This window comes from Sciurus vulgaris (assembly GCF_902686455.1).
Source record: "Sciurus vulgaris genome assembly, chromosome: 14".
Classification (NCBI taxonomy): Eukaryota; Metazoa; Chordata; class Mammalia; order Rodentia; family Sciuridae; genus Sciurus; species Sciurus vulgaris.
Genome location: NC_136475.1, coordinates 27011089 through 27024146, shown reverse-complemented (window position 1 = coordinate 27024146; position 13058 = coordinate 27011089). Strand labels below are relative to the sequence as shown.

At 42.9% G+C, this 13058-nt stretch overlaps 1 protein-coding gene and 1 pseudogene across 2 annotated transcripts; both read left to right on the top strand.

Moving 5' to 3' along the window:
• Positions 1-282: 282 nt before the first annotated feature.
• Positions 283-11643, top strand: FIGLA (folliculogenesis specific bHLH transcription factor; the record flags this gene model as incomplete). Its single annotated transcript, XM_079109539.1, has 4 exons — positions 283-908; positions 8908-9060; positions 10632-10857; positions 11633-11643. Exons 1-4 carry the CDS (start codon positions 678-680, stop codon positions 11641-11643), a joined length of 621 nt encoding a protein of 206 aa, XP_078965665.1. The 5' UTR covers positions 283-677.
• LOC306644179 (vacuolar protein-sorting-associated protein 36-like) lies at positions 4611-6087 on the top strand (annotated as a pseudogene). Its single transcript has one exon. The product of its transcript is annotated as a vacuolar protein-sorting-associated protein 36-like (transcript).
• Positions 11644-13058: the final 1415 nt, after the last annotated feature.

The window sequence follows — 13058 nt, the reverse complement described above, 5'->3', positions numbered from 1 at the left end:
GCCTGTAGTCTAGCAACTCCTTAGGCTGAAGCAGGAATATGGCTCAAGCCCAGGAGTTCAGACCCAGCCAGGGTAACAGAGTGCAATGATGTCTCAAAACAACAATAAACATTCAAATAGTTTGGAAAACCAATAATGAAAATGGGAATAGTCATAAAGAGAAAGGAGTTGGAACACGTGAAAAGAAGTTAAGGAGAGAATCTCAGTGAAGGGAATACACTTTGTTACTGTGTTCGCAACTTTTATTTTAAAATGAATTTTTAAATATGTGGTGTGCACCCATCAAAAGTTCTGTGTAAACGTACATACGGGTATATATAAGTACACCTGGGCATATGTACATCCAGGAGCCAAGGTCTCAACGCAGATTAATTAAATATGAACTGGGGGTGGGGATCGGCACCTCCCGTGTGATTTGCCCCCTCCCCCACTGCAGGGTGCATTGCCAGCCAATTTGAGAACCAAGGCAGTAATCCAGCGCGCATGATAATCACCTGTGGGGCTTGTTAACCGGGGATTCCCAGCCCAGCCTCCAGCGAGGGGGGGCCGGCTTGCCGATCTGCCGGCCGGGGAAAGCGGACAGGTGGTCGAGACCCCGCCCCCGCCAGGGCCTCGTGCTGCCTCAGGTGCGGCGGGACAGGTAAAAGCCCGGCGCCCGCTGACCTGCGCGCGCCGCCATGGATACTGCGCCCTCATCCCCCGAGTCCGGTCCCGTGTCGCCTGTCCTCCTGAGAGTCCCTCAGGCGGAGGTGCTGGAAGACGTGCTGCGGGAGCAGTTCGGGCCGCTGCCCCAGTTGGCCACCATCTGCCGACTGAAGCGTCTGCGCTCCGGCGGCTACTCGTCGACCGAGGACCTCCAGTTGGTGGTGGAGCGGCGGCGCGTGGCCAACGCCAAGGAGCGCGAGCGGGTGAGGGGTCCCCAGGGCCACTGGGCGCAGTCACCACGCGACCGTGTCCTGGGACGGAGCTGATTTCCTGCAGCCAAGCCCTTCACCAAACACCTGCGGGGTCCCCGGTGCACCCCCTCGCCGTCCACCCGCAGGCCCCGCGGCCACTTTGACCTCCTGAGGCCCGACGTGAATCTTTAGCTTGGCGGGTTAATGAGTGGCCTTGTTACCCGGCACCTGCGTGCAGTGCAGCCGCTGGAATCGCCGCCCCATCTGACTGTCCCCAGCTTGTGCAGTAACCAGGTGCAGGACGGGGGTCGAGGGGGACCCTGACAACTTCAAAACTCTTTCCCCTTGGCAGGTGCTTTTAAAAAGTTCCGTGCGCGGGAGTCGAACTTAAATCTCGAGCACTTCACAAAAGGGACCCCTACTCCTATTCCCTGCCCGCGGCATCTTAGCCTCAACAAATACGAGGTGAGGGGAGAAGGGGGCTTAACGGAAGTTATTTTTTTATTTTAAAGTAACGAGACACAATGCCCCAATGTGCGGTCAAATTCCTACTCGACCCTTGTCAGAATGAAAAAAAGCGACTTTCCTCATCAGGCAGGGGATGCAGTTAATTCACCAACCCGAATGATCCTATGGGCCGTGGTTGGAGCGTCATCTGCTGGTAGCTTTGGGTATCTCTGACAAAAGTTGGCCCTAAATTGTCAGGTAGGCTCTCTGTTCCGCCCTTCCGACTCTTTGGGCGTGGTTGCTACGGAGGTGATCTTAGAGGGTGAAGGATAGAAAAGGCAGTGGAGCGCGCATTTAGGCCTAGGGCTTGGAGGAGTAAGTTCTGCTGAGGGCAGGCAGGTCCTTTTGAAATTAGACTACTAGAAGGTTTGTACGGGAGTCCGAGGAGGACGGGCCAAGTCGGGGAAATTGCAAAAGAGGATGAGTGATTATTTTTATCTTTATTTTTTACCAGACACAAGAGACTTTATACAAATAATCCTGTGACCTGATTTGATGGTCCTAAAATGAGATTATGATCCAACATTTTAAGTGAGCCTTTCCTACCAAGAAGGAATTGCTTTATGTAGAGAACTGGACCTGGTTTTATTCACTTAAAAACGAATGACCTTTATTGTTCTTTATAATATAAAATCAATATGCCCAGGGAATACAGAAATGACTGAAGAGGGAACAGTGACACTCATGACAGATAACCACACGAACATCTTTGCATATGTCCCCTCAGTCATTCTTTTTTCCCGGTTGTGTGTGTCATGTACATAATTTTTACAAAATTGCTGCCATCCAATATCTATCATTGGTAGAGCTTTTCACCTGACATTACTAAGTGCATTTCCTCATTTTCTTAAGTATTCTTTCATGCAACCGTTTTTGCCTTTATAGTCTGTCAAAGAAATGGACCATAATGTATTCCATCTCCTATTGCTGGGCGTGTATGATGTTTGTAACTTTTTTACTGGTATATAAATCTGTGTATCTGATAATGGTCTTGGAATAAAAATGCTAGAAGTGGAATTACTGGGACAGAGGTCACATCCAATCTCATGATTTTTGATACAAGTTACCCACTTGCTTTCTAGAAAGGTTTATAATTTTTTATTCATACAGTACAGGACTGTTTTTATTTTTACAGACCTCATTTTGATTCGTTGTACACAAATGGAGTACAACTTTTTATTTCTTTGGTTGTACACTATGATTACACCATTTGTGCAATTATATACATACATAGGGTAATGTTTGTTTCATTCTACTATCTATCCTTCCCCCTGCTCCCTCCCCTCCCCTCCTTTCCCTCTACACAATCCAATGTTCCTCCATTCTTCCCTCACTCCTCCCACCACCGTTATATATCATCATCCACTTATCAGAGAAAACATTCAGCCTTTGGTTTTGGGGGATTGGCTTATTTCACTTAGCATGATATTCTCCAACTCCATCCATTTACCAGCAAATGCCATAATTTTATTCTTTATGGCTGAGTAATAATCTATTATGTATACATACCACAGTTTCTTTATCCATTCATCTGTTGAAGGGCATCTAGGTTGGTTCCACAATCTAGCTATTGTTAATTGAGCAGCTGTGAACATTGATATGGCTGTATCACTGTAGTGTGCTGATTTTAAGTCCTTTGGGTATAAACTGGGGAGTGGGATAGCTGGGTCAAATGGCAGGTCCATTCCAAGTTTTCTGAGGAATCTCCATACTGCTTTCTAGAGTGGCTGCACCAATTTGCACCTCCACCAGCAATGTGAGTGTGCCTTTTTTCCCACATCCACACTTCTTATTGCTTGTGTTCTTGATAATAGCCCTTCTAATTGGAGTTAGATGAAATCCTAGGGTGGTTTTGATTTGCATTTCTCTACTAGAGATGACAAGCACTTTTTCAAATATTTGTTGATCACCTATATATCTTCTGTGAAGTGTCTGCCCAGTTCCTTAGCCCATTTATTGATTGGGTTCTTTGTATTTTGGGTGTGAAGTTCTTTATAAACTTTGGAGTTGAGTGCTCTGTCTGAAGTGTGTGTGGAAAAGATTTTCTCCCACTCTGTAGGATCTTTTCAGATTGATTGGTTCCTTTGCTGAGAAAGAGTTTTAGTTTGAGTCTATCCCATTTATTGATTTATTATTTCTTGGCTATGGGGAATCTTGTTAAGGAAGTCTGGTCCTAAGCCATCATGAAGATTTGGGCCTGCTTTTTCTTCTATTTGGTGTAGGGTCTCGGGTCTAATTCCTAGATCCTTGATCCATTGAGTTGAGTTTTGTATAGGGAGAGAGATAGGGGTTTCATTTCATTTTACTGCATATGATTTTCCAGTTTCGCCAGCACCATTTGTTGAAGAGGCTGTCTTTCCCCCATTGTATGTTTTTGGCATCTTTAACTAGTATGTACTTATATGGGTATGTCTGTGTCTTCTATCCTGTACCACTAGTCTACCTGTCTATTTTGGTGCCGATACCATGCTGTTTGTTTCTATTGCTCTATAGTAGAGTTTGAGGTCTGGTATTGATGCCTCCTGCTTCACTCTTCCTGCCCAGGATTGCTTTGGCTATTCTGGGTCTTTTGTTCTTCCAGATGAATTTCATGATTGCTTTCTCTATTTCTATGAGGAATGTCATTGGGATTTTAATTGGAAATTATGTTAAATCTGTATATCACCTTTGGAAGTGTGGCCATTTAAATATTCTTCTTATCCAAGAACATGAGAGATCTTTCTGTCTTCTAAGGTTTTTCAATTTTTTTCATGTTCTGTAGTTTTCATTGTAGAGTTCTTTCACCTCTTTTGTTACATTGATTCCCAGGTACTTTTTTTTTTTTTTTTTTTTTTTTTTTTAAGGATACTTTGAAGTAGTTTTCCTAATTTCTTTCAGAGGATTCATCACTTATGAATAGAAATGCATTAGATTTATGTGTGGATTTTATATCCTGCTATTTTGCTGAATTCATTGATTAGTTCTAGAAGTTTTCTTGTGGAGTTTTTTGGATCCTCTAAATAGAATCATGTCATCAGCAAATAGTGATAGTTTGAGTTCTTTTCCTATTCATGTTTAATTTATTTGCTCTAACTGCTCTAATATTTCAAGCACAATGTTGAATAGAAATGGTGAAAGAACACTTCCCTGTCTTGTTCCAGTTTTTTAAAGGAAATGCTTTCAGTTTTTCTCCATTAAGAATGATGTTGGGAGGCTGCCTGGCGAGCAGCTCAAGGCCCGGGAGCGCCGGCGCTGGCGAGCGGCGAAGGCCGGCCTGGCGGCGGCCATGAACCACTTCGTGTGGACCAGCGGCCTCCTGGAGATCAATGAGACCCTGGTGATCCAGCAGCGCAGGGTGCGCATTTACGACGGCGAGGAGAAGATAAAATTTGATGCTGGAACCCTCCTTCTTAGTACACACCGACTGATTTGGAGAGATCAGAAAAATAAGTGCTGCATGGCTATTCCTCTGTCCCACATTGTATTCATTGAGGAACAGGCAGCTGGAATTGGGAAGAGTGCCAAAATAGGGGTTCATCTGCATCCAGCTCATCCAACCAAAGAACCTGGCCCATTCCAGAGTAGTAAAAACTCCTACATCAAACTCTCCTTCAAAGAACATGGCCAGATTGAATTTTACAGGCGTTTATCAGAGGAAATGACCCAGAGAAGATGGGAGAACATACCAGTTTCTCAGTCGATACAAATAGAGGACCCCAGCCAGGAAGAGTAAGAGCTGCAGGAATTGTAGGTATTGAAAGGAAACTGGAAGAAAAAAGAAAAACTGATGAAAACATTTCTGAGGCCTTTGAAGACCTTAGCAAGCTAATGATCAAGGCTAAGGAAATGGCGGTGTTATCAAAATCAATTGCTAATAAAATTAAAGAGAAGCAGGGTGACATCACAGAAGACGAGACCATCAGGGTTAAGTCCTACCTGCTGAGCATGGGAATAGCTAACCCAGTCACCAGGGAAACCTACGGCTCAGGAACACAGTACCGCATGCAGCTGGCTAAACAGCTGGCTGGAATATTGCAGGTGCCTTTAGAGGAATGAGGGGGAATAACGTCACTCACAGAGGTGTGCTGTTTAGTAAACCTGGCTCGAGGAATGGAATTGCTCTCACCAGAAGGTGATTTAGTGAATGCATGCAAAATGCTGGAAGCGCTGAAATTGCCTCCCAGGCTCTGGGTTTTTGACAGGGGTGTCATGGTAATTGAGCTTCAGTCCCACAAGGAAGAGGAAATGGTGGCCTCGGCCCTGGAGACAGTTTCAGAAAAAGGATCCCTAACATCAGAAGAGTTTGCTAAGCTCCTGGGAATGTCTGTCCTTCTGGCCAAAGAAAGGTTGCTGCTTGCAGAGAAGATGGGTCACCTTTGCCGAGATGACTCAGTAGAAGGCTTGCGGTTTTACCCAAATTTATTTATGACACAGAGCTAAAGGTTTTGTATTTGAAATACTTTCTGTCCATACTTATGTCTGGCAGACTGTATGACACTGAGCTAAGAGATAAACCCCGATAAACTGAAAATTTATTAGAATGATAAACAATCTTTTAATCTTTACCTAAATATTATGGTTCTGGAAACTTATTTAGGATACATAAAGGAAAATACAGAAAATGAATGCTAATATGAATTTAAAATCATGTTATAGTTGTGCAGAATTTAACTTGAAGTAGATTTTAATTTGGTTCCCAAAAGTAACCATTGTTTTCATGATAACCCATAGTTCCTGGAGGTTCAATTCATGATTTCTTAACCATCTTCTCTGTTGGGTCAACTTTATTTTCAAGATTAAATATTCTGTCATTATCTGAAGTTCTTTCTTCCAAGGAATCTAGTCTGTTGGTGATGCTTTCCATTGAGTTTATTTGGTTCATTGTTTCCTTCATTTCAGGGATTTTTTTTTTTCCTCCCAGAGTCTCTCTTTTGTTGAAATGATCTTTTGCTTCCTATAGTTGCTCTTTCAACTGTTCATTGGAGGAATCATTCATTGCCTGCATTTGCTCTTCTCGTCCCTTGCTTCATGAATAATTTTAATTATGTGTATTCTGAACTCCTTTCCTGACATTTCTTCTACCATGCTGTCATTGGATGCTATTCTATTTGGAACACTTCCATCCCTTGGTTTTTCATGTTCATGTATCTTCCTCTGTAGCAATGCAGATCTGGGATATTGCAGTTTCCCCCCTATAGGCATACAGTGGCCCTGCAGGTTTCCAAAACCTCTTCTTTATGGGGGAGGTCAATATTAGCAGCACCCAGTACAGACAATATGCAGCCCTAAGCCAAATAGCCCCTATGAAGATGTTAACATATTGTTATAATAAACAGAAGGTGAGTTCAATTATTATCTACAGTATAACAAATAGATTTGCAATGAGGTCTACAGTTTCTAATGGTGGACAAAGGGGATGGGGAGGGGCGTAGGATGTAACTGTAATGGGATAAGAGTTTATAGAAGTACTAAATCGTAGGAAGAGCGAAAGCAAAATCAAAAAGTTGGTTGTTAGCATGAGAAAATGGAGAAAGACTGAGGAAACAGGTACACAAAAGGAAAATAGTGAGAAAAATAAAGAAATAAAAACTTAAAATTTTTCAAAAGAAAAAAAAAAAAATCTATGCTATAATCATATACTATTCAAACCTCCCAGTCTTCAGTAGCCTGATGTATGAGAGGTACCTGACAATGAACTTCCAGTCCCCAGCAGGCATCTCGGGATAGGATTAGATTGAACCCACCTAAAGATGGCAGCTTCTGCTTCCAGGACAACCAAGATGGAGGCACTGGCTCCCAGATGTGTTGGCAAATGGGGAGCGACAGCGTTGGGTGTGGGCACTGAGTCCGTGTGGGGCATGGTCGGTCAGGATGGGGGTCCTGCAGGTCCTGGCTATTGTCCCAAAAGGCAGCAGCCATGTGTGACCAAACCTGCAGGTACTGTGACAATGGACTTTCAGGCAACAGCAGGCAGCTGGCGATCTGTGGATGGTCTGCAGGCCACCAGCAGATGACTGGTAGGTGGACCTGGGGTGGTGGGTGATGGGTAGGTGAAAGGCAGGTGATGGAGAGGCAAGAGGCAGGCAAATGGGCAAATGCTGGATGATAGGTAGCAGTGAGTGAGTGATCTGCACTCAAAAAGTAGGCAATATGCTGGCAAATGGGGGTGATTGTGGTGGACCAATGGGGTAAACAGCAGGGGTTTGATAAGCAGCAAAGACTGCCTCACAAGAAACAGATTTTCCTCTGCTTGAAACCCGAATTACTGAGTGACAAGGAACTCGCCTCCTTCTAGACCACCATCTTGGGTTGAAAACAGGACTGTTTTCTTTTTCATGTACTTCCTGGTTCAATTAACAAAGCAATGCTACCAGCTTGGCACATGAAAAATGTATCTACTTTGTTTTAGTTTGTAATTTGTTGAAGTTAAATCTGTCATGCATTTGCTGGTCATTGGATTCCCCCACGAATTGGGCTGGTCTCTCATCTGCTTCACTCCAGGTTGGGGCGGGGTGCTCTCCAGGTAATGTTGGTTTTGTAGAAATGTGGGGCCAGCTCTCCCAGAGCCTGTGTCCGCTAGACAGACAAACATCAACATTCCAGGGCTTCAGAGCTATGATATTAGACCTTGAGAATAGGGGAAGTAAAAGTGCGGAGTCTCTGAAGTATCACCAACACGTGGACTCTTGCACTTGACCCTATATCCTTAACTTCCTGGGAAAGAGGTCGACAAGTTGAGGGCACAGTGATGAATAAAAAGGTGTATGTACAATTTATTTAACGCAGTACTCTTTAGGGAAGACTACCTATCAGAGCTGGGTGAGGAGGGTTTTTTGTAATCGTGTTTTTTTGATCACTACCAAAGCGATACAAAGTAGGTACTTTCCACTTTGCAGATGAAGCATAGCGATGTGAAGTTTCTCACCTGCTCCAAAAGGTGAATGGTGGAGCTGAGTTTTTTTTAATTGTAAACAAATGGGATACATGTTTGTTTGTACATGGCGTAAAGGCATACCATTTGTGTAATCATAAATTTACATAGGGCAGTGTTTGATTCATTCTGTTATTTTTTCCCTTCCTCCCACCCCTCTTTTCCCTCTATACAGTCCTTCCTTCCTCCATTCTTGCCCCCACTCCCTAACCCTAACTCTAACACTAACCCCTCCCTCCCTGGAGCTGGGTTTTAAATACTGGTGTAGTTGCTGCAGAGTATTCAGCCCCTACTTTTACTGTTTGTTATAATGAAGTGGGTACATTCTCGGAAGAAGAGAAACAAGGTCAGTGTGAACATAAACACAGCTTCGAGCCCATCTGCCTGCAGATCTGAGTTGATGCCGTCCCTGTCTCCTGGCTTTCCATAAAGTTCAGTGCATACAGAAAAGTGACCCTTGGTCGAATGCCTGCCTTGATTCACCTCCCAGATGAGAGGGTGATAGAAACAAGACCTCACAACTCTGTTCTGTGATTTGGGGGAATGTCTGCATAAGTTAAAGTCTGTTGTCACTGTGCCTTTTTTGTCTTCTAGATAAAAAATCTCAACCGTGGTTTTGCCAAACTGAAGGCACTTGTGCCATTTCTTCCTCAAAGCAGGAAGCCTAGCAAAGTTGATATCCTTAAAGGTGCAACTGAATATATACGAATTCTCAGTGATGTTTTGGAAGAAGCCAAAGACATAGAGGTAAAGGTTTAAGAATTTAGAACATTGATAGTCACCATTTATTGAGTCCTTTTTATATGCCAGGCACTGTGCTAAGCAATTTATACTTTCCAGTTAATCTTTACAACAATCCTCAGAGCTACTTGTGATCTCTATTTGACAAAAGAGGAAATCAAAATTCAGGTAAAGGCCACACAGCTAAGGAGTGTGAAGACTGGGATTTGAATCCAGATCTGAATGAGCTTTGGAGTCAAGTCTGTGGCCATCTATCTACTTCCCTTCTGTTACTGTCCAGGGCACTTGGTTGCTAGTTGCAGACTCTTTGATAGGACTTTGACAACTGGAGCTTAAGAAGAAGCACTTCGTGGTGGCAGTTTCCTACCAGCAGAACGCTGATCAGAAAGAGATTTTGCAGTCATTCAGTGAGATGATCTAAACGACCTGCTGTGTAAACTGAAGCACTATAGTGTCACTACCATTATCAGAGTGGCTTAGCTCAGAAGTATCCATAGGCAGTGGGAGATATGGGCTGGTTTTATGGGTTTATTCTGCACAGAGGCAAACGTCGAAGGCCTGAAAATGGATCCATCATCAGGGGAGATGTGAAGAGAGAGAGAAAGACCTTTGAAATGAGCCTTAAGTGACACCATTAGCAGGAGGAGGTCATTAGGATTAAGTGACAGGGGCGGAGGAACAAAATGGAATCATAAAGTTGAAGAAAAGAATGTTGGAAAACTAAAAATGGAAAGTAAAGATGCTACTGAGACCAAGGAAGGCAAAGGGAAGACAGCAACCAGGTTTAGCATTTGAGAGATGGAAGAGGAATAGACTGGGAGTCAACTCATGGGAGGTCAGGTGTGCATTATCGGTGACTATCTGGGGCTCAAGCAGAGGGAAGTGGCAAGCTTCAAGTCCATTCACCTTGAAAGTATGAGAAAGGAAATAAAGATCAAAATAATGGAAGGAAGAAAACTGACAGGTCAAGTGAAGGTCTTTTCTAAGTAGCAATGTGCCTGTGTTTAAGGACAGAAGAGAAACATACATTCTAGAGAACATTCTAGTAGAACTTTTTATCCATTAGTCCTGCTCAGGTGACTACTAGTAAGCTATATTTTGTAATGGCAGGAATGGATTGTCCTATTGGCCAAATTAGATGGCATAGCATGGTCACAGTGTTTGCATATGTGCAGGTGGCTAATTGTGTAACAAGGACTTTGTTCTGTGCAGTCATTATAAAATACAAGATTTATTCCACATATTTTAAATGCATTTTCCCATTCCACATTTTTAAGGTTATAGAAGAAAATACAGGCTACCGAGCAATAGTTTTTCTCCATAATAACGTAAGCATTGCCCTTATGTAAAAAGTTTGAAATATATTTGTAGCCCAGTTGATATTTCATACAGCTCAAGGATGTAGCTCGGTTGATAGAGTGCTTGCTTAACATGTGTGAGGCCCTTAATTCAATCCCCAGCATTGGAGAACAAATCCCTGAAAAAAACCAAAACCCCAAATCAACAAAAAACAAAAGCAAGACCAAGAAAAGTCTGAATGTCATATTATACTGTTTGATAATTGATATGGTTTCTAGAAACAAGAGCCAGAGGAGCAGAACTATAGCAACAATACTTGTGAATCACACGTATCCTTGGCTCGAGAACTATCGAGAAACGTTATCCGACAAACCGGCTGTACCATTGGCTTGAAGAGTGAAGAGGAAGGGCTCTGGGCAGATGGTGGCAGTGGTGAGCCAGCATACACTTGTTGCCAGGGTCTGACGCCGGTCACTAGAAACTACTTCACCCGCCAGGAGTCTGGTAAAGTATTCCTCCTTAAACAGCTATATATAAGTAAAAAAACATACCTTGACACATGTGGTGGTTTCCATGATCAAACATGATTAAAACAAGATAATTTTGTGAAAGCACCTGGGTGGGGAGGTGGGGCTTCCTAGCCTGAAAGATTAGAATGTCCCTAAATTAACTGGTTATTGGCTCAAGGGAGGGGAGATTCCTCCAGAACCACCCAATATAGACCTAAGCTTAGTTTTTAAATGACGTTATTTAGTACGGCAGAAGGCTTTCCGGACTGTATGTTCTTCAGAACAAGTAGCTTGCCATATGTAAAGATTCATGGTGATGCTACTTTGAAGTAGGGGGTCTGGTTGTAGGGGATCTTGTTCTAAGTAATAGCAAAGCAATTAATAGTAATTGCTTCTGTTACTTTGTCAAACTAGAGAAGTAGCTGGAGAGGGCTACATGCTTCTCCAAACTCAGGAGGACTTTGCCATTGCTGTGGATCAGCATTATTCCAGTGAGGCCCCTTGGTCTATCTTTTCTCTGTAACACATGCTGTTGAAATGAGAAAGGCTTATAGGAAACAATCAAACGAACTGTCACAAGCATGTTGCTCACTGTAATAATAGGGACAGTGGGGGCAATGGAGTCACAAATGATGGCTGTTGGAAGAAGTCAAATAGCTGTTGAATGGAGGCAGGCTGCTGAGGTTCAGACCCTGTTTTTTCCATCTGCTAGTTCTGTGACCTTGCCTGAGCTACTGAGCTTCTCTGTGATCCTATTTTCCCACCTGTAGAACAAGAGTAATGCTTTTACCTACCTTGCACATAAATTGAGGTTCAAATGATGCTGTCAGTAAGGTGTCCAGCATAGTCCTGGGCATGCCAGGGTTCACTTGGACAGATCTTATGTTTGCTTGACTTTCCACAAGTGATCAATAATTGGTGAGCAGCAATAAGCCACAGACATCCCAGCTTGTTCGTAGCAAGGGTTTTGGTTTTCCTCACTTGGCTCTCATCAAAGCTCTGCTCTGACTTGGGATCTTGTCTTCCTGTTCACTGGCTGGTCTGGGCTTCTATGTCTGATTTGTATTGCTGTAGTCTAAGGATCTCATTTGAGTATGTGCTCAGACTAGATTTTCATATTCTGACCACCTGAGATATGAATCTTCTCTTGCCAGTCAACATTTAGGGAGAGAATTTGTCACTATTGCATGAGGGGATATGGATGACAGACCAGAAGAAAGTGAAGAAATCACCTGAGCTGAACTAACAATGGCTAAGTTAATAATAATCATGTTCCCACAAGTGATGGTGTGAATATGTACTAGATAACAAGGCAGGATCTGGCTTGTATTTAATCCTCATTGTTTCTTATTAGGTAGGTATCATGTCATTCTCTATCACCTATCAATCCTTTTGGGCCAGGACTGGGGCAGAAGCTTCAGTGGTAGCAGAATAGGCCATGAATATATGTGAAATCCTTTTTTTCCCAAGAACAGTAGATCCTGGGATAGGCCACATATAGTAAATCAGGTCAATGAACAGAAAAGTTCTCATTGGAGTTTGTTTCCAAAAAGGAATGAGAAAATTTTCAGTCTTTAGCTAATCAAGTTTGTTAATTGAAAGGGTGTACTGCTAAGTCTTAGATTGGGCAAAGAATGCATCATGTCTTTGAGATTTTTATTTTTATCTTTATTTTTATGTGGTGCTGAGGATCAAACCCAGTGCCTTACATGTGCTAGGTAAGTGCTCTACCACTGAGCTACAACCCCAACCCTTTTTGTTTGTATTGGAGATTTTTATTCACTGGATATTCTTCTGTCAGTCACTTCCAAGACCTGTTTGTAAAGTGTGCCACTTTTGTGGAATTTCATCAATTTCGTCAAGAATTTCTCATCTTTTGACATTCAGATTTTTCATTTTTAAAATAAAAAAAAAAAATTGGAGCCGGGCATGGTGGCACACACCTGTAATCCCAATGGCTCAGGAGGGTGAGACTGGAGGATTGCAAATTCCAGGGGTTCAATCCCCAGTACCCCCCCCCCCAAAAAAAAAAATCAATTTTCAGAAGGGTTACAAGTATAGTACAAAGAACATTTTGCCTTACCTATTTGAGGATAAGTTGTCAGCCTGATTACTTCAATGTGTATTTCTTATACATGGGGACATTCCCCTAACATAACCACAATGCAGTCACCCCAAATCAGGCAGTCAATGCCT